We start from the raw sequence: 24,517 nt of genomic DNA on the forward strand, positions 1-24,517 counted from the left end.
AGCAGTAATGAGGAACTCGAGGTAAACAAATTACTATCATGGAAAGTGGAGGAGACAAAATGGGATTCTCAGTAGGTGAAAGGAGATAACAAGACACAGAGCAATCAAGCTTTAATTAAAGATTTCTGGTGTTTCTGAATAGGCTGTAAATACCATGAGAATAGCCTCTCTTTTGATGTTACAGCTTCTCATGTGTCCCACGACAACTTATTTGTGTTAGGGCACACAGTACAAAAACGGCATGTTGTGAAATGTGCAAAAAGGTTGACCTTTTTTCCCCTCAAATCTAGCATTATTTTGTCCCTTCTGTCTGCATATCCACCAGCTGCTGTACGATTGTGGTTTCTTGCATGGAAACTGTCATCAAATCATTTACTCATGTACCCTGGCCTACAGTTTTCCTCTGGTCTCTTCCCCACAGCAGTTAGTAGTTGCATGAATTTTGTCTTTTCCATCAGGGAGAGTCCGGTTATGAGTACTTCCTTGGCTGTTTCTCGGAAGAACTCTGAGTCACATTAGTTAATCAGATGAAGGAGCTGAAAGGAACAGCGGAGCAAGTATTAAGTAAACGAAAATTACATTTGGTTGCTCTTTGTGTGCAATTATACTAACTGAACTGTTGGTATAATGCAATAAAGGTATCTGCAGAATTGTGGTTTTGTATTAAGCACCAATTAACACAGTGAATAACAGTTCAGTGCCCTCCTCCCAGCAAAAGTAACATCCTGAACAGTGATGGAAAATGTTCAGAGACAATGGTGGGATCGCAGAATATGTAGGTATGAATTTCTTTATTGCAGTGTTTACACTTGCTTTCTCTGTAGGATTGAAAATAGCAAAGGTGCAATACGGAAAATCAGCATGCAACCAGATACCAACATAGCAAAGTCGAATTGGCATAATTGCTCTCTAGAGTTAATCATGCAATTGAAATAAACAGGGCAATTCACACATTTCAGAGCTAAGTTTTAAAGCTGCTCACAGCAGTTTAAACTGTGCAGAAACTGCTATAGATGTCAAAAGGTTTTGAAATAATTTTGCCACCTCCACCCATTTTGGTCTTTGTTATCTAACATGCATTTCTACCATACTTTGTAATTGTGAACAAAAAAATTCCAAAAACTTAATAGCATGTCTCAACACCCTTTATGGAAGACTCTTTAGGTGAAACATAACAAAGAAAAGAAATTAGTTGTCTTCTAGTGTGTGGTTTCAGAAGGTGGCAAGAAACAAGGCGTTCTCATTGCTGTTCAAAGTCAGCAATGCCCTTACCTCATTATACTGACCACAGATAATTACTTACAAGGATGCCTGTTTTATATAGACACTTAAGAAAAATCAAGCTTTAGGTTATTTCTTTGAAACTATACTTATCATGAATCTGGCATACGTTTCATCACTGCAGATCTTGTTGAACTGAAAAACATGTCCAAGTCTTCCATTGCTGCCCTCATTTAGAAAATAGAGACAGAAATAGTAACTCCGTAAGTAGTGGAAAAGCTGACCTACTTTTAGTCTAGCCATACCTCTATAACTGGGTCTGGTATTGCTGGCAAGACTCACTAATTTCTATGATCATTTTATATCCCCCTAATATTTTGTAGACACATTTATGAGGTCAGGGGCTTCAACTGTGAACACAAACTAGTTCTGAAATTTACCATCATCTTTCAACCCCCTGTCCTATTAATCTCTGGCAAATTCAATCCTGGAAAAGGTAATAATCTCAAATTACTGCTCACAGGACATTGTTAAATGGCAGAACCCAAAGCAAAATTGAAAGGTTTGTCCTTCGTTACCTCACTGAGCATGTTTGTTATGTAGTATATTTTGCCTACAGACTTTCAGCACAGACCAACCTTGGAATTACTGGTAATGCATAACTGAGACTGCTCATGCACTGAGTAAAAGGTACAGCTCTCCACACAGACCATGGTGCCAGTGGCAGCCAAATGTTAGTGAAGATTAGGATGGGCAGTTTCCTGTAAGCCTCTGATTTCCCACATTGGCCAAATATTGTAAGGGAAGCTTTTGAATGTTTTTACAAATAGATGAAGCAAATGTTCTGCTTGCTCATGGCATCAAGTTTGATGACATCTGCATTAGAGGAAGAAGTAAAATGAACTCTCTGAGAAACAGCTAAGAGAATTGATTGCCTCCAGAAGTTTGGCCGTGGGAGTTCTTATGCCCCTGAAGCATGAGACTTTATAGCCCTTATTAATGTGGTTTTTTACTCTATTGAAAGTAGGAATAGCCTTTTGTCCTGAAGAGAGGTTGTGGCAGCAAGTTCCACAAACTGCCTAACTGTTGTTTGAAAGCACTGATGCATTTCACTAACACGTTATTCTAGGTTCCAAAATAAGCCAAGTATCATGATGCTTGGTTGGCAATTTTCTCAAATCACTGAAGTTTTGGTTTGGAATGAGTTTAACCTTGGTTCAAACCAGTTTGATTTAACAAATGCCAGTTAATACACTTAGGCCCTTGAGGTATAACTAAAATACCTCTGTCTCTTTTGTGGTGCGGAGTTTATGTGCTGTATATGTGCCAGTGAAATTGCTTTCTATGTTAGAAGTATAAATGTGGTTTAGGCTTTGCTCCACTCTTCAATGTTGCTGGTTATTATTTGCAGCAGTGCCTGCAGGAGTGCTGCCTCAGGCTGCAAGTGGCATCAGAGCTTCAAACAAATTAGTCATTTGAAGTCCTGTGGGGTTTTGTTCATTTTGTTTTCCAAGAGTAGGACATCACTCCCCTTTACCGTTGCTAAAATCCAACACCTTGATTGCTGTGCATTTTATGTATCTAGCCAAACTGTGTGAAACCTAGAATACCTGCTGTACTCTGTTCTGCATGAGTGACTGTGTATGTAAATACATCACTCAGTAAATCTAATCTGGAAAGAAAATTTGGGAAGGAAGAATTCTTTTTAAAATTGTTTTAATAGAGCCAAAATTACATTTCTTGCAAAATGTTGTTTCTGGGACCTTACCAATGAGCTTGTTAGGGAGCTTGAGGAGGGCAGGTGAGTGGGTGAACAGGCAGAAACTAAATGTTTCCTCAGTCATGTTTCTTGTGAAAGGGGATTCTGTCAAATGAACTGATGTATATAAATTATTCACTGAAATGTAGTACCCTAATTCTGAATCTCTCTGTAATCTTCTTTTCTTCCCCCACCTCAAAAAGGCATTGTTATTAAAACAGTTAGCATCTTGCAGCTTCCAGTGATGAAATATGTGGGGACCCTACATTTAACTACTTGTTTGGTTTTGTCATGGGAATGCTCAGCTGTTTCTGGAAACTGGACATCTGTAACTTGTGTGAAGTTGGGCAAACTTCCATAATCTGCAAGTTTTTGGGGGGAAGGTTTAGACTGGAGAGTCCTGCTATTTTTCCCATGGTGTGAGTGTGAGGTGCCAGCAGTTTTAGCCTGTCGCACACAGCAGTAGGAAGGAGGGATGTGCTGTGCCGTATGCGACAGACCACAGTTGTGCACAGATGGAAAAAATCTGTGCTTCTCACCAAGCTGCTTAAGGATTTTCGATTCAGTGCTGCTGCTTTAGTCTTTGGAGATCAAAATAATGCTTCAAACTGAATTACTGTAAACTGCTGTGGCATGCAGCAACCTGTAGAAGTGCTCTCTCTGAGCTCATAAGACGTGCTGCAGTCATTTCTAGAATCAAGAGAAAATCAATACTTTACAGGGAATGAAATCTTACTTTTAAAAAGGAATGGTGGGTTATCTAAGGCAGTCAGTACTCTGTTTTCTTACTGGGTTAGCACTTTCAGATCTTGGGCTACTGTTATATATGCACGCTGAGGGCTGGCTCTGTGAAATGTGTAAGAGAGCAGAGGGGGAGAAGTGCGGGGGTTTTAGTCTGCATCCAGAATTGTAACTAAGACCCATCTGTCCTAATTATCTTGAAATGAGGGGCAGCTTCTTCCTGTGCCATATTCTGTCCCATTTAATTCAGTGACAAAGCTGTTACATGTTGGACTGGCTTCTGGTATATATAAACAGGAGGAGGACTGTTTGCAAGTTAATGCAGCAATGACAGATGAGGAGATCGTGCAACACCTGGCTGTAGGTTTTAGCAAAATCCCTGCTGGTTATATTAGGTGCAGTTCTCCCCATGGACTTCACTTGGGCCAGACTTCCTCCTGCAATGTTTTGGGCAAAGGTCACTACCCAGCTCTGCTAGTTCTGAAACACATTTTTCCCATTATTGTCTACCATCTACCTGAATAGAGCAAGTAAATATGCTTGCTAGACTGATTGAAGCAGCTGCAGAACCTAGGAGGCTTTATCGACAATCTTGTATACATGACTGTATCAATAAAAACAGGACCACTTTTGAAATATAAGATAGCACCTCCTCTGCTCAGTCATCTCCAGGTTCCTTATATCATACTCCCTGGCATAACATAACTGTGGTTTTTCATTCCCCATCTCTCAAGCACTTAAAAGCCAGATTCTAAGAGCTTAGTGCAGATTCACTAACCTTAAATTACCAGCACTGTTTGCTCTTACCCTGACTCTGCCTCTGCACTGGAAGTGAGCCCCCTCTCATCTGTCCTAGAGGCAGGAAACACAAAAGCTGCTCTGGTTGCCTCAGGTTGAAGTCCGCAGGTGTAATGTTTGCAGCAGAAGGACATTCTCCTTCTGCAACACCAGGGCTTTTAAGGAACCAGAGGGCCATTAAAGAGCATTTTGGAATAAGATCCCCAGTCCCTGGAACCCAGTGGGAACCAAGAGCTGCCAGTTTCAGGTCCAGCTGTGCGGTGTGTTACATGTGTAATAATCTAGAGAGAAGTTTGCCAAGGTCAGGTAAGCAGATACGTGTGGAACAAGATTTATTTCAAAGGACTAAATCAGAAATGTAAAAACCATAGCAGCACTATGCACACACTATGTCTGTCCTAGGGTTTTATCACTTCTAGTTTTCCTTTTTGATTCTCTCGTGTTTTGGGCTTATTGTCCCCTTGAAGGTCACCTGCATCTACCTTTGGGAACATATTTGGTATTTCACTGGAGACATCCAAATGGCTTCTTATTGTTCCAAACGAAGACACTTACCTGCCTGCTTTACTAAACATATGTTTCAGTGCAGGTGGCTAAGCCCACTGGGGTATTGCAATGTTAAATCACTGTGATAGCTGACAGAATGAGTCTCTCATCTTCCATTTAGTGTAAGATTTTGCTTTGGGTTTGGGGTGTTTTTTGCAAGGATAAGTATCTTCTGGTGCGAGACTGTTGATATCAGAGCTACTGAAACATTTTGCTTTAGTAACTTCTAGACCTTGCTTCCTTAGGTACCTGTTGTTTTGGGGGTTTTTGGGGGGTACATTTGAGGCAAAGGAGGAGAGGGGAATTCTTCCGTTTGCTATCTAAGAATTTTAAGACTTTATATTGCCACCCATTGCAGAAGGATTGGAGAAATAAGTGAAATAACTATGTAAATACCCATATAAAACAAGTAACAGTGGCAAAAACCATAGAGGACCCTTGCACAGGAGTTTTGAGGAGGGGTGGTTCTTGCCTTGGTCCGGCAAGCAAAGTGAATAAAGAGCAGAACAGCTTCTTAATGTTTGGATGTTGGGATCATGCTTTGTATATGTCCTCATTTCAGAACACTGGTTATTTACAACATGTGGTGCCAGTGGTCCTTATGGCCCCACACAAAGCCAATGCAATGATGCCTACAGGAACTCCAAGCTCAGCGTGACTGTAGGAGCTGAAGGGATTCTCCAAGGCATTCAGATCTGGAGAGTACCAGCTACCAACACATACAGGTAAGGAAACCCTCTCTGATTGTCGTGGTGTATCTTTGTGTTTGAAATTTACCCAAGCTGCAGATACATACTGGATATTTATGAAGTGTTGCCTTCAGAAGTTTGGCCGGAACTACTGGGGGTTTTACTTCTCCTTGATCCTGTGTTTTCCAATGTCTCCAGTCTCAGATTTGTTCTCTGGAAGATGCAACTTTTTTTGGTGAAAGAGAGAAGAAAAGAAAGAGAAGCAACTATCTGAGGCAGGCACATCTTTAGCCTAAATGGTTACAGGTTGTGAGAGCTGTATCAGTAGCTGCAAATGAAGCATTTTGACCTCCCCAGATGAAGAGGAATATATATCCTACATGTCGTTCATTGAGTTCTGGGATCAGAATGAGTTTTTCCCACTCTTCACCTGGCATAGGAGGCACAGTCATATGTCAGCGTTTCACAAGGGACAGCTTGCATCAACCTCTGCTCAGCATGTTCACTTTTTTGAATCTAGACATGGCAAGTTGAGCCTGTAAGCCTGGCTTACCACTGTAAAATTGATTTTGGAAGCCAGCCACCTAAAAGGTAGGCTGTGTGATACTGAGGGTTCTAATGCTTAAATCCCTCAGTGGAGTTATTTTCCAAGAGAGATGATCAGATACGGTTCAATGCTACTTAATCAGATTTTCACCAATCATTTTTTTCTTTTTGCTCTTGCTGGGGAAAGAAGTACAATCGAATTGTAGTTCACTGTATCTGAATGGTAACATGAAGCCACTACATGCATCAGTTTGCAAAGCAGAACTGTCATTTTGGATCAGTGACTGTCTAGTGGTAGGTTTTTATGCAACATTCCATATTGAAACCAATGATGGTATCATGGATTTCAAAGCAGAACATTCCACTGAAGGCTTTGAACAAATTTCAATTAAAATTTGCTGGTCCTATCTTTTTCTTTTTGTTGAAAAAGAATGTTAATATTGAGGATAGATGTCAGTCTCTAACAGAGGTCTAGTGCAAAGCAGTTTTGAGAAACTTGCTAGGCTAGGCATAAGTTCTGCCTGAGTGCCTATTACCACAAGGATTGATGGTAATGAAAAAAGCATTAATGATATTTTACCCAGCTATCAACAATGAGATGCCTGAGGTGAACAGAATTTTTCAGGACCAGCATTCAGTAAATACGATTTTAAAGTACAGCCCAAAAGAGAACAGGCAATAAACCTACAACATTGTCATTTCTTTAATATCAGAGTCCAAGAAGAGCCAGAATTGCCATGCAACTGTAGGCTGATTTTTGCTACACAATACAAACCAGGGGCCCTGCAGGGAGGATCTGTCTATTTAAGTCCTATAAATGACCTAACAGACTTTAAGGTTCTGTATAGATAATAAATGTATAATGTCATGTGTAACATATATATAAATGGCTGACATTTCTCTTCTGCACCTCTTAAGGCTATAGTAGAAAATTCACAGCCTGGGGAAAGAAAGAGGCAATTGTGGGCTTAAATTAACTTGACATCTTCCTGATTCTGGTCTGCTGAAGGGGCAGCAGAGTCCCCCAGTATAGCATAGCCCTAGGAAAATGTCAAGTTGCAATATCAATTTTAGGGCTTCCCAGAGTCTGGACTCACTGCCTGTATTTAGCTCTCCCCTGCAGGCCTGCTGCAGTGTGGGTCCTGTAAGTCAGCCTGATAGCGTTGCTGATATACCTGACCTGGAGATAAATCCTCCAGCTGGCTGCTGGGCTCTTAAGAAAGCTGCTGTTATGTCATATCAGTGTGTTTTACACTATGTAATGTACACTCCTGATAATTCCATTAAAAAATTGCATAAAAAGGATATTGATTTTGTGAGCACGAGGCAGAATACGTGTTATTAAAATACAGGCAGCTCACCTGTGCATAAAACTCTACTAGCACAAGCCAACCACACCCAGAAAACCCCACCATCTATGAGGGTCTGGATAAGCTGCCACACACTGTAGTACCCACATTTGAAAACTGGAGTCTTACACGCTCTGGTTTGCTCACATGGGACTGCACATTATGTAACAATAAAGGTAGACACTCCATAGGAGTATTTTTCCTTCCAGATTTCCTTCTAAAGTCTTCAGAAGGAATTCTAAGGATTCAGAACGTCTCGTCATCTCGGCCTATGATCAAGTATGAAAGAAGTGAACTGTAATAAATTACAGGTTATCATCCATTATCCAACTTCTTTCCATTTTTTAAAGGAAGAGTCTCTGGTTCATTTTGCTGAGCAACCCATTTGTTGTCGCTTCCACTGTCCTCTCTTTTCTATGGTCCCTTCTTCCAAGGTGGCACAAGAACACAGCCCAGTGGAGTGCAAAAAGTTGTCCTTCTAAGTCAGCCAGCCTAGGCACTGCATGTTCTCATACTCTCAAAACTAGCTCCAGTGTTTCCATAACCTGGATGTTATGGTGGATGTTTTTCTCTAGCCCTGGTTTGCACAGCCAGTGCACTCTGCTCATCCTGATCCCTAAGGGTGTGATTTTCTTTTTCAGTTCCTACAAGTGTTATAGTAAAAGAAAAGGAGGAAGACAGTGGGAGGTATTCTGTGTTCTTAGTGTATCTATTCAGGGTGCTCCGAGTCTTTCTTCAGGGCCAATATGGTAAAATGGATTGCCCCTGTAAATGAAAGTTGTGCCTAATGAAAGGGGTCCTGTTAAAGTTTGAAGTCAAGATAACCTGTCTCTTTAAATAGTGACACCCATTTTGAATAGTAAATGGCAGTCACCTCGATCTACTGTTTTTTATTTGTCTGCAGACTTTGAATGAGGCCAAACTGGGTTATCCTGAACTTCCTGACGTCATTGCTTGTGTGCAAAATCTGTTCTTACACAGAATAATATGGCCCCTACTTGCAGCCAATTAGCCCTGCCAGCTTGCTGTGCCTGGTAGTGCACCTCATTAGCCATTACAAAATTCTACAGCAAATCAGCTCAGTGTTCACATTCATGCAGCATCTGTTCAGGGTGGCCCAGTGCTGTGTCCATCACTTTTTTTTTGCTGGCTGCAGTACAGCCTTACTAAGGACTGATTGCTCTGGTTATCAGCAGTGGCATGAACATAATCATATCACATTGCAAGGATCTAATATGCTTTATGAGACACTTGTTGCTCCGTAGTTTTTCAACATCAGGACTGCTCCATGCTGGCTGCCTCAGAGCAGTGTCACAAGGTGAGTTCCTCCTGCTAATCATCAAGACAAGTTGCTGGCTGGAAGTGAGCTGGCTGCCCAACCTGTTCAGGGTCCTCACTCACAATGGGCACTGCTGGTTCGCTCTGCTTGTGGCCTGTTTGCACAGAGAACTGTGCTGGGCAAAGACCAGCCAGGTGCTAAAGGAAAGGAGGTGCTGAAGCAGAGCACCTAAACTGTGACTGGTAGGAAGCCAAGAAGTTTTGTGTTCTCAGTCCTGCAGTCATTGGTTTCATGCTCCAGGTGGACTTTTGCTCTCACGGAAATAGCTGCAAACCTACTAATGCCAGTGGAGAATCACCTGCTTATTTCAGATCTAAAATGAGCTTGCTGTACCATCACTCACTTGCTCAGAAAGCTGAATAACTCTGTGTTTCGTTTCAGCAGAGATGTATGTTTTATCATGACCTTTATAAAGTGGTTTGAAATCCTCTGTTAAAAGCCGCTTCAAGTATGTAAATTGCTAGAAAGGAAGAGGGAGGAGCTGAGCAATACTGCGGTACAGCCAAATCTTTGGGTACCTCAACAACAGCAAGCATCTCTGAATCCTGACTGCTTGAAATAAAAATCCCGGAGCAGCCTGTATGCAACCTGTCCACTCCTGGCTGGAGACAGTAAGACATTCCTGGTGACCGTGAGTTTAGACAGGGGACTTTTGCCTTCTTTGTTTTCTGCAGGTAGTGTCATCTCCATCTACTCTTCTGTATTCCTCTGGTCCTGGGAATAAGAGAGCTGTTTTCCATCTGGTCCATGCTACCAGGACCAGTTATACTGTCTGCTTTCTCAAATCTCCCTCTGTCAATCTCATGCCTAATGTTCTCTTTAGCCATATGTCCTGTTTTCAGTAGTTCTCCTGCTTCTGTTCTTTCTGTTTCTTGCTGCAAACCTCTCAAGGATGTGCCTTTCCGGGAAACAAGATGTGTTTCATATATTAAAGTTGGAAACATAAGGACTTGCTCCCTCTGTCCTGAGCAGTGTTTACCCAAGAATCATGTGAAAGAATCTGTTTTGTAGCTACCCAAGTTCACAGATCCAAGTAGAGCAGAATACCTCAGTCTTCAAGCTTTGGGTTTAGATCTATTTAGAATGTCAAGTCTTCAGGGCATGGCTCTGTGACACTGTGTTCAGGTGTGCAAAACTCTTGGTGCCCAGAATTGGTTTGTGCTCCCTTACACCTGTCTGGGACAACTCAGGCACCAGGCTCTTGTTTTGTTTTTTTCCTGCAGCATCTCAGGCTATGGAGCTGCTGGTGGGAAAGGAGGGAAGAACACCATGATGCGGTCCCACGGTGTGTCTGTGTTGGGAATTTTTGACCTCCAGAAGGATGATACTTTGTATATCTTGGTGGGACAGCAAGGAGAAGATGCATGTCCTAGTGTAAGTGATTGGCCTTTGTGTTTTGCCTTAGTCTCTTCTACCAGTCCGTGGAGTTTTGTCTGTTCACATAGAATAATGTTGTCCTCAAGGGGCTTGGGTCATATGGTTCAAGGAATAGGTACAGTTTTACTGGTAAAATATGAGTGTGAAAAGATGAAGTACCGTGTCACTGTGCTCACTTCCTCTTCAACATTTGGGCCCCGTTGATAATACACTACAGGTTCCTGACTGATCTGCATATCTCCAACCATCTGTGTGGTTTTTTGGAGAGAAAAGACAGCCCTGCCTTCCTTTTCTCTGGAGATCAGTCTTCAAGGTTGCCTTCACAGGGCTTTGCCCTTGTTCTGCTGTTGAGGCCAGCCCTGCCATTGTCATAGTCCTCTGCAACTCTGGAGACACCCACTTCCCAGGGCCTGTTTGCTTATTCTCTGTGTGGGAATAGGAAAGACAAATCACTCACTGCTGGGTCAGTCCTGATTTTTGTGTTACTAACCAATCCTTGCTGCAAATGTCTTGACAGAAAGGTGCAACTTCCACTGTTCACATGTACAATAATCTATTGATCTTTTAGTATTCTTTGGAGGAAGAGGGAATAGGAGATTCTTGTGGAGAAAACTAAGCATAATCTGATGAAATTTCACCTGCAGGCTTGAATTTACATGCTGTGAGTTTCTCAGCTGTTAATGGCTGACATCCAAGAGATGAAAGCTTAGCAGTCTGTTACAGCAGAGAAAGGTTGAAGGATATAGACAAGAAAGAGGGGTTCTCAAGGCCAGCTGCTGAAGTAAATAATGTTAAAACTAGAATTACACATATCTGCAAACAAACCATTAATAGAAAGCCTTTTTGAAATGAGAAATTCCCTAACTCAAACTTCCATCTAACGTCTATAAGTAGGACATTCCAGCTGAGTGTAATATATGGACTCATTAAATTGCAGGCCACTGTAATCTTAGTGAGAATTTATTGAGTGCTAATGTAATTCTTTCATTGAAGCAAAGAGATTGCATTGACTTGTAGAGGGGACTTTTACTAGATTGGATTGTAATCAGTTATGTCTTTGCCATGAAGGATTATTTTTTTTGTAATCTAGTGGTTCCTTTGGGTCATTGACTTTGTCGTTTTATTAATCATTCCCACCCAACACCAAATCAATTAAGGAGAAGGAAAAATAGGGAAAAGAGGACTGTTTAGTTCCATAGGCAAGTCTGCATGCACAAAATGGATGCTATCCATTCTCTGGCACAACCTAGGACACATTTTGTGGTCAGCAGAATAATTTGTAATTTGAGGATGCTTTTATCAGGTTCCTCTTCCAAAAGAAACCACATGCATGAAAATAGAAGGAAGCAGAAGGTCAATTCTACTCTAACAACTGTTTATGCATTTTTCCCTAGAAGTGTTTTTGGTTAATAAGTTCCATGTGCAATATAACAAGATAGTGCTACTGACATAAAACCTGTAAGATAAAATAAGCTTAGAAGCAAAGTTTGCAACTTGAAAATGCTTACAGCAGAGTCCTGCTTGTCATGCACTTTGGTGTTCCAATTTAAAACCAAAACAGTAGTTAGATCATAGTCCTAAAGTACTTATAAATTATGGTTTAATGTTGTGTTTGAAATCAATTAGTGAATCCAGTGATTTGCTTAATATAGAAAGTTCATTGTTTGGTGCTAATTGATGGAGGGGGAAAAATGCTAGTAAGAAATATGAAGCCTTTTTAGAGAGGTATTTTCATTAACATGAGGTGAACATTGCAATCAAACGTGGGATTGCTGCTGTTTTGGTTGGCTTTGAACTGGTAATTACAGTAAAATTGCTGCAGCAGCATAAGCATCAGATCAACATCAAAACTTGCTTGGACGTCCAGATAAATATTGGGTGGCTGTTCTATTTTGAGCTCATTACTAGTGTCCATCCTATGACTGCCTAGGTTAAAGTTAGCTCTGGTATGTGAACCACCAACAAATCTTAGTTCTGGATAAATACACATTGGTTGCTTGGCCCACTGGAAATGAAATGAAGAAGCTCAGGTTCTCTCTATGTCTCTGCCATTTGGTTGTTGTGTGACATGGAACAAGTCACAGCATTGCTGTTACTCTGTTCCCCCCACTTGTGAAATGCAAACAGGTAATGTTAGGAAATATTAGCAGCAAATTCTGCTCTATTTTATATATGAAAAGTTTGTGGAGCTGTTGTACATGGTATTAGATGTCAGCACCGAGCTTGATTCAAAATAATTCTATCAAAAATGGCAACAAATTCTTCTGACAGAGGTTGAAGCCCAAAGCGAGATTCTTCTAGGAGAGCGTTCACTTGGTTCTGCTCACGTAGTTTCACTGGAGGACAGTTTCTTGCTTTGGGAGGGTGAAGCATCCCTGAGGCTTCAGAATGTACAAGGACATGGAGATTTCATTCAGACCTGGTCTTCTATTTGCAGACTAATGATGTTATACAGAAAGTCTGCATTGGAGAGAACAATGTGATCGAAGAAGAGATACGTGTGAACAGAAGTGTCAATGAATGGGCAGGAGGAGGTGGAGGCGGGGGTGGTGCAACTTACATATTTAAGGTATGGAAACATAGTCCACCATACACCTTCAGCATGAACACATCCTGCCTCTGGCCTCAAGTATTGCACCCTGAAATATCTGAAAATCCTTTGTACACATCAGGGAAGGGGGACACAAAGTGAGCTCTGGGTATCCTTAATTTCCAATTGATAGCTGTAGTGATCTGAGCTGGCCCTTCACACTCCTTCAAACTGATGTGCAGTATGGCCACACTTGCTTCAGTGGCTTGTAATTTCCTTTGCGAACATGAGGTTTGAGCGGGATGTTTTTCAACAGAAACTGAGATGCTGAAGCATAATTCTACAGCAAAGGGCAAATTCCGCAGGACTTTATTCAACTGTGTCATTGTAGAACATAAGGCTTCAGCTATACATTTGGTCTCTACAGTGCAATGACAAGAAAAGTAGAGGAGAGCCTCTGTGTTTTCTGTTGGCAACCCTATAGCTAAGGATCACTGATCTTTCTTGTCATGTGCTAGCTGAGACAGTACTCATTCCAAACACTGGTTTCCGTCAGTCCTTTGCCAGAGGAGAAATTATACTGCACTGTATAGAGCAGTGATTCATTTGATGAGAGTCATCAGTAACATTACAGGGTTTCTAAGAACCATCAGCTGAGCAGGTACAATCCATAGAGCTGCTGATGCCACTGTTCCGTGTTGCAGAACTTGGTAGGACTAGTGCTATGCATTAATCTTCTGGATATGAGTGCATAAAAAATGCAATGATAATTTGTAGTGCTGAGCAGTCCTAGATGCCTGCTTGGTGCAACGTGCAGTAACAACCGTGTGGCTGAACTTTTATGTACATACCTGACTCAGCTTGAACACTGCCTTTATTTCTGAATTTGTTAAGATGGAGAATGGAGAACCAGTCCCCTTGATAATTGCAGCAGGAGGTGGTGGCAGGGCCTACAGGGCCAAAAAGGACACATTTCATCCAGAAAGGCTGGAGAATGACTCCTCTATTCCAGGGTTGAATGGAAATTCAGGAGCTGCAGGTAAGGGGAGTTTTTTCTTTTTAAGAAAACCTTCGAGAATATGTGGCACTCCCAGATTCCTCCTCACAAGGAGGTGAGGCAAAACTCATGGAAACACAGTTCAGGGGAACATAGAATCATAAGAGATGCAAATAGGAGGTACCCACAGTGCTGGATACTTGGCATAAATAAGGGTATAAGAGATTGTATAGCCACAGCAATTCTCCCAAAATACCTCTCATAAACAAAGTTGTTTGAGTTTTTGATGTGGGAGTTAGCAGCACCAATGTGGCCATCCTGCTCCCTGCACTGTTTTGTGCTGCGTAGACATACTCACAGTTTCCCTGGCTTATGCAGAAAGAGCATAATTGCACCCTGGCTAGAAGTCTCTGTGAAGAGACCTTGGACTGAACAACCAGCAGAGCTGAAAGTGAGTCACTGGTGAGTATGTTGTATGGAGAGCGGGGCTGGGACATGTTTTCACACCCCTTTCACTAAATTCCTTTTGTTCCACTTCAGAACTGACACAGGTTTTTTTTCAAAACTATTTTTTTCAAAGAGAAGGGGAAGGCTCTTTAAACCAGAAATAAGTGGTTGGAGACTAGGCAAGAATATCTTTTTATATTTTCTGTAGAAGATACTTGTCATTGTATGGTAGGTGAAAAGAGGCACAGATGGTTAACATGGCAAAAGCCCTACAGAAAGGTCACTGTAGCACTGTGTAGCAAGCACATCCCCTCTTCTAACCAAAGCATGAGATTCTCACTTTCAGCTGAAGTGCTTTGAGTAGGTGCTTGTTCTGCAGATCCTTGCAGTGTTTTTTACACAAAAAATAACCCCTACCTGTGCCATTTCTCTTCTCTCAACTGCAGGTGGTGGAGGTGGCTGGAATGATAACACTTCCTTCCTGTGGTCAGGAAAATCCTTGCTGGAAGGTGCTACTGGAGGAAGATCCTGCCCCCAGGCCATGAAGAAGTGGGGGTGGGAGACAAGAGGGGGTTTCGGAGGGGGTGGAGGGGGGTGCTCCTCAGGTGGAGGAGGCGGAGGATATATAGGTAAAGTGGCTTCGTGTTCAAGGTGTCCCTTCCCCTCCTTTAGTGCTAATGATCAGCAAAATGCTGGTAGATAATTCTCCTGTAGCTAGCATATTTAATTGTTATGTAATAGTATGTCTGTGTGTTGCCTTTTTAGCAGTAGATGAACGTATGGCATTTAGTCTTTGAGCAAACGGCCAGATGTCAGTCCTTCAGCTGTAATCCTGGCTTTGCACTCTGCAATATGTGACATTAAGACCCTGTTGTGATTCTTGAGCCTTTCATGTTGGGGTGACAGTGCTGAAGAAGGAGGAGCCGTAGGCTGTGTGCTCCCGTTGCCAGCACCTGTGTTTGGAGGACTTTGGTCCCAGAGACTGGCAGCCAGACTTTATGCCAGGGGAAAGATGCAGCTTCTACCCTGCCCTGCTGTGGGTGGGCCTTGGTCCTGCACAGGTGTCTCTGGGGGCAGAGGTTCAGGCTGCCAGCCAGGACCCCTCTTAATAACAACAGTGGTGTTGACTTCAGTCAACAAGGAGCTAATTTCATGTGCTGCGGGTCTCAGGACAGCTGTCAGATGGCATTATGTTGATTACAACTGGTGTGGGCCAGATTCAAGATCTCTACTAACCCAAAGTCTCCTGGGCCACATAGTTTCTTCAGCCATCTGCACTGTGGTGGACTCTTTAACCCCTGGTTCTCCACAGCTTAAATTAAGTATTTGGTAGACTAGAAATCCTCAGAGGAAGTAGTGAGTTTAAATGATTAAGTGCATGTTTTGTACCAATGTTATTGTGTAATGCTTCTTTTTCCAACAGAATGCCTTACATGACACTTTTAATTTTGCTGAAGACAATTAAAGAGGAAAACTTTTTTTTGGGGTGGGGTGGGGGAATCTTTGCATGTTTGTAGTACAAAGTATATGGCTTGTACTGTGCTTCTAATATTTTTTATGCATTGCCCATACTTTTCTTCAGATGTGTTCTATATGCTCAAGCACAAATAAGCAACAAATAAATTCATTCAGTCCCCACTCCTGATGGACTACCCTGCTTTCAGGGTGCAAAGGAGAGGAGGGATAGCAAGTTATTCATTCCCTCTGCTGATGTACTAAATACCTCAGTCAGCAAGGGTACTGAATTTAGCCCTTGAATACTGGTGTTTTCCAGTTTCTTGGCTGCATAAATTTTAAGAAGGGCTTATATGTTTCAGAGCATCCAAATGGTTAAAGATGAAGTTTGCACCTTGGTTTGCAACAGTCTGCCCAAAACAGAGCTAATAAATTGATTGTCAAAACTACTGTTATTAAATTGAAGTTTTAAAAATTAAAAGTCCAGTGGTTCTTGCAACAACTTGCTAAATATTCCCTATATATTATATACCTTAATGTTTCTCTTTTCTCATTTGGATGGATCCCTAAATATGCTGAAATCATGCATGTTGCAATGTTTATCTGTATTTCATTGCCATTGAGCCTCAGACTGTTAAGGTAACTTCTGGTTTGACATAGGTGGCAATGCTGCAGTGGACAATGACCCAGAGATGGATGGGGAGGATGGTGTGTCCTTTATTAATCCAATTGGTACTTTATATACTCCAGCACTTAAAGGTATTCATGTTGTTCAGAAGTTTTCTAGTGGGCTTATTCCATTTTAGAAATAGTTTGCATCTGTAGGACAGTTTACAACCCTTTGGGTGCAGTTTAGTGTCATGGACATGAGGAGGCAGAAAGATAGCAAAGTACAATGGAGAGTAGACAGAAGTAGGAAGAAAGCCGGTAGAGAGAACATCAAGGCTATTAGGAAACACCCCCAACAGTATAGTCTACCAGCCTATAGAATAATTTTTGGCAAGGAAAGTGGTAACAGAACCTCATAATTCAGATACGTTAGGAAAGAAACAGGCAAAACACCTGACGATTCACTAACAAGCAAGGTCCTTAGAGCATCCCTCAGCAAAGTATCCAAGTTAGGCCAGGTTGTTTCTAGAGAAAACATTGCATTGCTGCTCAGCAGTGCATGGGAGTGATGAATACTGCCACTCCAACTTGTGTTTGCCCAGAAATCAATGTCGTTAATATGTTTGTGATGTGTTCATGAAACACACAAAAAAATATCTGCTTGTTAAAAAAAATATGTTTGCTTTAGAATAACCAGAAGTATTTTCAAATACAGATGCACTCTGGCCTGGTAGATTCAGCCAGAAAGTTTTGAAAACATTGCAGTGCTTGATCTTGAAATGAGTAAAGGCCAGGAAAGAAAATGGTGAGCCCCATGGACAACTGCAAGGGCAGGTTTCCCTTAGCCTTGGCAGCAGCTTCCTTGCTAACCTGGTAGGACTATCTGCTCAAAGAGAGCCGGGGAAACCTCAACTGCAATGGGGCTGTTAGCTGTCACATGTTATTTTCTTAGTGAGGAAAGGTGGGGAGAAATTGGTTTCTTAGATGGGACCCACCCTGCCACATCATGCAACAGCAACCACCATGTCCCCTGTTTCTGTCAAGGCCCAAGGGAATTGTAAGAATGGTCTTTACAGTAATTAACTCAGCTTCTTCATCCACTCCCTAGTGACAGAGGGGCATGGAGAGGTGGATATTAGGCTGCATCTTAACTGCAGTCACTGTGAGATGGACGAGTGCCATGTTGATCATGAGAGTCAAAAAGTCATTTGCTTTTGTGAGCCAGGCACAGAGTTGGCTGAGGATGGTGTGTCTTGCATAGGTAAGTAGGTGTGTGGCGTACTGCTAGCATGTGAAATGGAAAGCGCATGGTCAAATGCTGTAGTTTGAACTGTAAGACATCCTGAAAGTATTTAATCTAGTCTTTCTTAAACCTGACTTCTGTTGAATGTTTCCTTCTTTCCTGCTGCAGTGTTATTTTGCTAGGATATAGCAGCATGATTGCTGAGGACCGGTACACTGAGCAGCATTGCTGTTTTGCTCTGCAGTATGTTTGACATACTGGGCAGATCTGCGGAGAGACAAATTTTGTGCTTGGTTGCGCTGGTGCTCACATTCTGCTCTGAAATCATGAAAGTGAAGGAATTTTCCAGCTAAAGTTAGATTCCAGGCCAGTTCTCTTAAGAACAAAAACAATGTGCAAGGTGAAGGAAAATATAATTCCTGTGGATTTGGACATTTAAGGTGCAGGCGCAGAATCCGTAAGAAATTCTGTGTGAGATCTCTCTGAGGAAAACTAAAGACGTGCCTGTACTTGCCTGTCTTGACAAACTAAATGGTCAGAGCTCCATTACTAGGTTTGCCTCATATTCTTGTACAGCAGTTAGAGCAGTGAATCCAGGCTTTTGGGATCCTGATTTCAGATTTGTCACTGACATGGGAAAATTGTTCTGTGTTTTTACCATTTCTATCTGTAAGATGGGTAAAAAGCATGGCCATTTTGTCAAGGTGAAATAAACCTTAATAGTGTGATCCCAAATGGGGATGCAGCTATGGAATACCTTGCACTGCACTAACTGTTATCAGTTTTTTTCTGCCTGGATTAGACGCATTTAGGAGATGATATATTGCAGTCCTCCTTCTGCTTTTTCTGTGATTTGGCATTGACAGGAGCACTTTAACCCTGACAATGTAATGTTCTTTCCACCTCCCCAACCTCCTGCCCCTGGTTTTTATGGTCTTGTTTTGATACCCAGGGAGTTCACATGTTAATTTATTGATAGCAAACCATCTGTTTTAATGGGTTGATATTAATTGAGGAATGTGAAACAATGAGGTATGAGAAGTCATAGATCCTGTGAACTGATCATGCCAGAGGTTACTTCTACACTATAGGAGCAGCAGATGAGTAAATGGAAGGAATAGCAAAAAAAAAATGCAAAAAAAGTGGCTCCTGGAAGATCATTTCAAATATGTAATTCCTTCTTCTCCTTCCTCTGTTACAGCTGAGCCAGTGGTTCATCTTCCTCTCTCCTTGGTCTTGTCTGTACTGACTTCAGCATTGGTGGCTGTTTTAATGTTGGCTTTTTCAGGAATCATGATAGGTGAGTGTTTCTCTGCAAAAGATATTTTCATATGAGGGCTGGATCTGAGCCATGGATAATTGGGTCCTGGGAGGCAAAAGGATTCAGGTTTTTAGCTACTGCTGTATTTAATAACACCTTCCCACACACACGCCTTAGCTTCAGATTTCAGTAGTTGTTTCTAACCACAGTGACCAATTTGAGGAGGCTTCAGTTACTGACTGCATCTCGAAAGAGACATTATTGTTTCTGTTGTACTGTAAAGCTGCCAGAACACAGCTGCTTCTGATTTTGTGAGATCTGCTGCTGTTCAATGCGTAAAAGCTTCTTTATTTGTGTGCCTACATACACATTTTGCCTCTTAATGTACAACATCTAAGCTTAAACTCTCACGTAAGTTCCCCTTTTACAAACTGCTACTTAGTAGGATGTGGGTATTCTTGGCATTTTTTTTTTGAAATTCTGAAAGGTATTTTTCACCCTTTCATGTTCTTATTTTGAACAATCGCTCACCTGCATTTGGTGCAAGCAGAATGGGTTTGAATCAATGCAAAGCACCAGGGATACAAACCTCAGCTTTGCCACCTTTCTTTGTCCACACAGTGTATAGTCTGGGGAAGAAGAGGGATGTACCTAGAGCAGCAAATGGCAACTATTAAATTAGATTTGCGCAGCTGTTTCAGTTTTAAGGATTTCAGGAGTTATCAGTTGCACACACATGGTCCTACATGTATGATTTCTGGCCTGACAGTACTTTTTATAATTACTAAATACTTCTCAGGAGCAGAACAGTAATCCTCTTTCCATCCAACTAGTCTATCATTTCCATCTCAGGAAAGAGCAACGATTTTAAAAATCAAAGCAAAGGCAATGAGGAGGAAAATGGAGGACAGGAAGGGTTTGTGGATAGGTCATTACATCCATCTGCCTTTGCGAGTGCATGTTTACCCCTTAAATTCTTCCCCTGAGCAATATCTCCTGGAGAAGATGCAGTAGCTATTACCGTCACAGTCTTTGGGCTCAGTCCAGCTCCCACAGAAATCAATAGTGATTTAACCTGCTCATGATTGTCATCTTGCTTTGGAAAAAGTCCTGCAATATCAATTACTATTTCAAGGAATATCCACAGGATGTTGTCTTTCAAGCTATGGATTCTAATGACATAGCAGAAGTATCAGTGAAGTGATGCAAGGAATATAACACTACCATAAACTGATTTCAAATGCAGTCCAACTCTGTTGTTTAGAAACAGAAGAAGTTTTGAAGACTGAGCTATTTTTTGTGTACAACGTGTTATTCTAAGCAAACAGCTTGGTCTGTCCATTTTGAAGAATATGATGCAATAATTCATTTCAGACTTTAGTCACTTCTGTGTGATTTAGGAAAGTTGGTTATACCCCAGCTCCCTCAAGTTTGGAACTGGACTCATGTTTGGAATGTCCAGTTAAACTAAATAGAGATAAACAAAATCCACAGAACTGTGAAATCTAAGATCTCTGCAAGTGAAATTAATTTTACTTCTTCAAAACAGTTCACAAGCAAGCCTGTTTCTTCATAGGATGTGTAAATCAAAGGTTCCTTTGGTATCTTCAGATTCCTTTGGTATCTTCAGATTCCATTTTCTGTCTGTAATTATTTGATGTACAGAAATGTGACAGTGTCCCTGTCTGGTTTCATTCCCTGAAATCTGGCCATACAACAGCCAGTTTTCTAGCAAGATGTGCTGGCTTACACGGCTGCTGTCCTGTTCCAAAGTCAGTCTGTGTCTCTGGTTGACTGTGTTCTCCATGTTTAGTATATCGTCGGAAGCACCAGGAGCTACAAGCCATGCAGATGGAGTTACAGAGCCCAGAATATAAGCTGAGCAAGCTGCGCACCTCCACTATAATGACAGACTACAACCCCAACTACTGCTTTGCAGGAAAGACCACATCCATTAGTGACCTTAAAGAGGTGCCTCGAAAAAACATCTCCCTCATCCGGTAAATTCATCGTTGCGTTCCCCATCTTTCACGCTACACACTCACGTAGACTGACTCTCTTACAGAGGTGCAAACGCACGTCTCTGTGCAGGCACATACAAATCCTTAAGCACTTTTAGTCACGTGCCCCTTTTCAGTAGTTACAGTAGTTGGGCTCGTGTGGAAGGGCCTAGATTTTGGCAGTTGAACTTTTAGAGGTGTAGTGTTAATCTCCTGGGATTACGAGGAGAACTGAATAGTCATCACCAGCAGTTCAGATACGTCTTTTACAGACAGTGCAGTGAATGGCCCATTTCCAGAAAGAACTGATGAAATGCTGGGAAGGCTGAGGCTTGCAGGAGGCTCCTTTATAAAGTCTTTAATGGGATCTTTGGTATAGACAATGACATCCTTAAGTACAGTATCAGGGAAAACAATGGGTTGAAAACGCTAGACAGTATTAAAAAGGCAGGAGTATGAAGCCAGGAGGATAGTAGTATCTAGACAGGAACTTCTGGAAAGCTCAAAAAGGTCTCCTAAGAAAAACTTGAAAATTTGGAGTTCTTACACACTTTGCTCTACTGCAGGGTACTTGTGAATGTGACATGACCCTGATACCATGCAGTTTTATAGAAAAAGCCAAGTGGAAACAGGAGAACTTGGAAAACTAGGGAGCTTAAGGTGCTAAAAAAGTTGATGCTCAGAGCAGTCTTTGCAGTCCGAAGTTTTGCTGTCTCTTATCTTATTTCCCCTTACCTGCACATCTTTCTAGACTGCAACTGGAAGTTTCCAGTGTGCCTTGTGCTGCTGCTTCCTTTGTCACTTAGTCTTTGAAAAGATTTTTGAGCTGTGGTGAGCTGCAGATAGCAGAGGATACAGCCAGGAATTGATAAGGGAAGGTAGACTTTTTGGAAGGAGGATGAGTTATGAACTGTAGACATCTGTTTTCTACCCTTAGTTGGTAATAAATTGGTCAGGAAGAGCCAAGAATAGTGTCTCAATCTGATATCTACAAAATTTTATTAAATGAAGTGGCCGAGTCACAGGCGACACAAGTCCTCACTGTGGTTTCACTGCCTAGACTGGTCTTTATCCTGGCAAAACTATTAGACAGAGCTTAGGCAACAGAAGAGCAGATTGTTCTAGTCTGTTCAAATGGGCGGGAGGGCAACAGCCCATGGAAAAACAGTCCACCTATACTTCAGAGGATGTAATCAATGCAGCTCCCAGGCCAGACCTGGCTCTAACAGGAGAGTGTGTGCTGTAGGAGAGAGCTTTATTGAGAGCCTTTCACCTGGACTGAGATGCAGGAATGTCTCTCAGAGGCTCAAAATACTACTGTCCAATGTGCAGCCCATGCAGGGTTAAGAGGGACTCGAGATCCGGGATGAAGCCTCATTCTCTGCCATGGTTTCCTGGGTTGTTATGTCACGCCACCGATGTGGAATAACTATCGTTGTACCAGTTGGCTTAACATTAAGAGAGTGAAGACTGAATAGACAGGTTTGCAAAATCTGTATCACAAGGACCTGGAACAGGACCTATTGTTTGATTACTTTTATTCCCTTCTCTTTCTCTGGTAATCTTATTCAAAATAGAACTGTAAATTTTGTAATATGATCAGTGCTAGAAACAATTCTCAGCATGAATTCCTATAGCTGAGTGCTTTACAAAGCACTATCATCACCATTTATTGGCTAAGGTACTTGCCCAGAATCACACAATAAATCAAGAAAAGATATTTGGTTTAGAATTCAGGACTTTTGAGAATCATTGTTGCCTCCTAGTTTCTTGTTCAATGTTTTGTTTAATGGTGATGCAGAAACATTATGGGAACTGTTAATGTATTTAGGGTTTGTAAACACCTAGACTTAAGTCCTATCTTTATTGACTTGTTTTGGAGCACCCACTGCTAGAGCACTGACACCAAAGCCATAGAAGAGTGCTCTCCATTACATGCTGCAGTGCCAGCAGCTCAATTTCACTGGGGACTGTTCGCTTCCAAGGATTGCTTTCCCTACCAATTAAATACATTGTAGGTCCAGGAAAGATCACATCAAGGTCTGGTCCCCTGCATAGTGTCAATATCCAGTTCTCCCTGTTTCACTGCCATGAAAATTGTGAGCCCATTCTGTGAGCTGTGTCCACAGTGTTATTATGTCTGTTCTCTGTAGTAAAACCTTCTTGTCTTCTCTGGTCTGTCCAGGGGTTTGGGCCACGGAGCCTTTGGTGAGGTATATGAAGGTCAGGTGACAGGGATCCCCAGCGACCCCACTCCCTTGCAGGTGGCTGTGAAAGTAAGTGACAGTGTATGAGTTATCATGATGGTTTCATGCACCTTTCACCCAAGAGTCCCAATGCATTATAAAATTGAAGATGAATGAAGCTTTACTCTAAGTACTAAAGGATGTGGCTAGAAAGGTTGCTGCTCTGTTGCAACACTTAATCCATCACAGCAATGGTATAGCTTGTAGCATATGGGCATGTGAAACTATTAAAAGAGGTCTGTAAGTAGTAAACAGGCAAAGATTTCCCACTGAGCTACAGCAGACTGCAGTTATGAGAACTAAATCCACTCTCTGTCCATCCTCCCCATTCTACACCTGGTGTGGTAATCTGTCCAGAGCCTTGTGAGTCAGAGGCCAAAAGTCTTTATAGGGCCAAAAGCAGCTGGCACATACATCAAAGACTCTGCAAGTAGGAGATGACTGGTTTTCCTGGGATCTCAGCACTCCCTTACAGGATGGATATGCATTGGATGTGAAGCTAAATCCTAAGAGACCCTGATAGGGTTCTCCGAGCCTTCTGCAACCTAGCTGGCTTGTCTTCTCCTAGAGGTTACATAGCAGCACAGTCCTGCTGCTGGTTAGAGTTCACAATCTTGCTGGAAGGTAGGAGTATTGAACTGCAGGGAGCTCAGGAACTGTGATCTCATCCCTCGTTCTCTATACAGCAGAATCCCATATACTGAACACTTCCCTGTGCACTCTGGGCTATTTCCTTTGTTGGGAGGAGGATGACAGTGGTGTTGATGGGCTGTGTGTTCTGATATTTACCTTTCAAAAGCTTCACAGTCTATTTTAGCAATGGTCTAGCTGTTATCTTAGAGTGAGGTTGCTTTTACAGAAACAAGGATTGCTGCAGACAATGTTAGTGTCAGGTGTTCTACATCTGTAAGCTTAAGTATCTTCTCCTTGTCAACCTGTTCTTTCTTTTACAGACATTGCCAGAAGTGTGTTCAGAGCAAGATGAGCTCGACTTTCTCATGGAAGCTCTCATTATTAGGTGTGTATGAATAACATGAACTTGTGTATGCTTGCAAAGCCCAGCACTGTAAAGAAAAAAAGTTCTTTAGAAGTGATGCCCATGCAGCACATCTATACAGTAATTTTAGGAGAAAGAGGATAGGCATTATCATCCTTTTCTACTCTTCTTACAAACGAATAGGCACCAAATGATTAAAGGCTAAATTTTGAAAAGGGTCCACACTCATTTTCAATATCCAAAATGAAAAAATTAAGGCCCTGTTTTCAGAATTGATAATAGGATCTTTTGATTTCTCTTAGAGATGAAACCATGAGGTAAAAACCAACCTGAGGAATTTAGATTTGACTAGTCAAAACTTAACAGC

At 41.8% G+C, this 24,517-nt stretch overlaps 1 protein-coding gene across 1 annotated transcript in view; it reads left to right on the forward strand.

Moving 5' to 3' along the window:
- ALK (ALK receptor tyrosine kinase) overlaps positions 1-24,517 on the forward strand; it is a 307,386-nt gene that overhangs the window by 265,840 nt on the left and 17,029 nt on the right. The window contains 11 exon segments of the mRNA XM_027713024.2: positions 5,628-5,790; positions 10,212-10,362; positions 12,803-12,934; positions 13,790-13,934; positions 14,786-14,968; positions 16,455-16,553; positions 17,512-17,664; positions 18,848-18,946; positions 20,721-20,907; positions 23,093-23,183; positions 24,107-24,171. Of these exon segments, the coding sequence (XP_027568825.2) occupies positions 5,628-5,790; positions 10,212-10,362; positions 12,803-12,934; positions 13,790-13,934; positions 14,786-14,968; positions 16,455-16,553; positions 17,512-17,664; positions 18,848-18,946; positions 20,721-20,907; positions 23,093-23,183; positions 24,107-24,171 (1,468 nt within the window).

Source organism: Pipra filicauda, unplaced genomic scaffold (assembly GCF_003945595.2).
Source record: "Pipra filicauda isolate LSUMZ 115617 unplaced genomic scaffold, ASM394559v2 scaffold143_size2779998_pilon, whole genome shotgun sequence".
Taxonomy (NCBI): Eukaryota; Metazoa; Chordata; class Aves; order Passeriformes; family Pipridae; genus Pipra; species Pipra filicauda.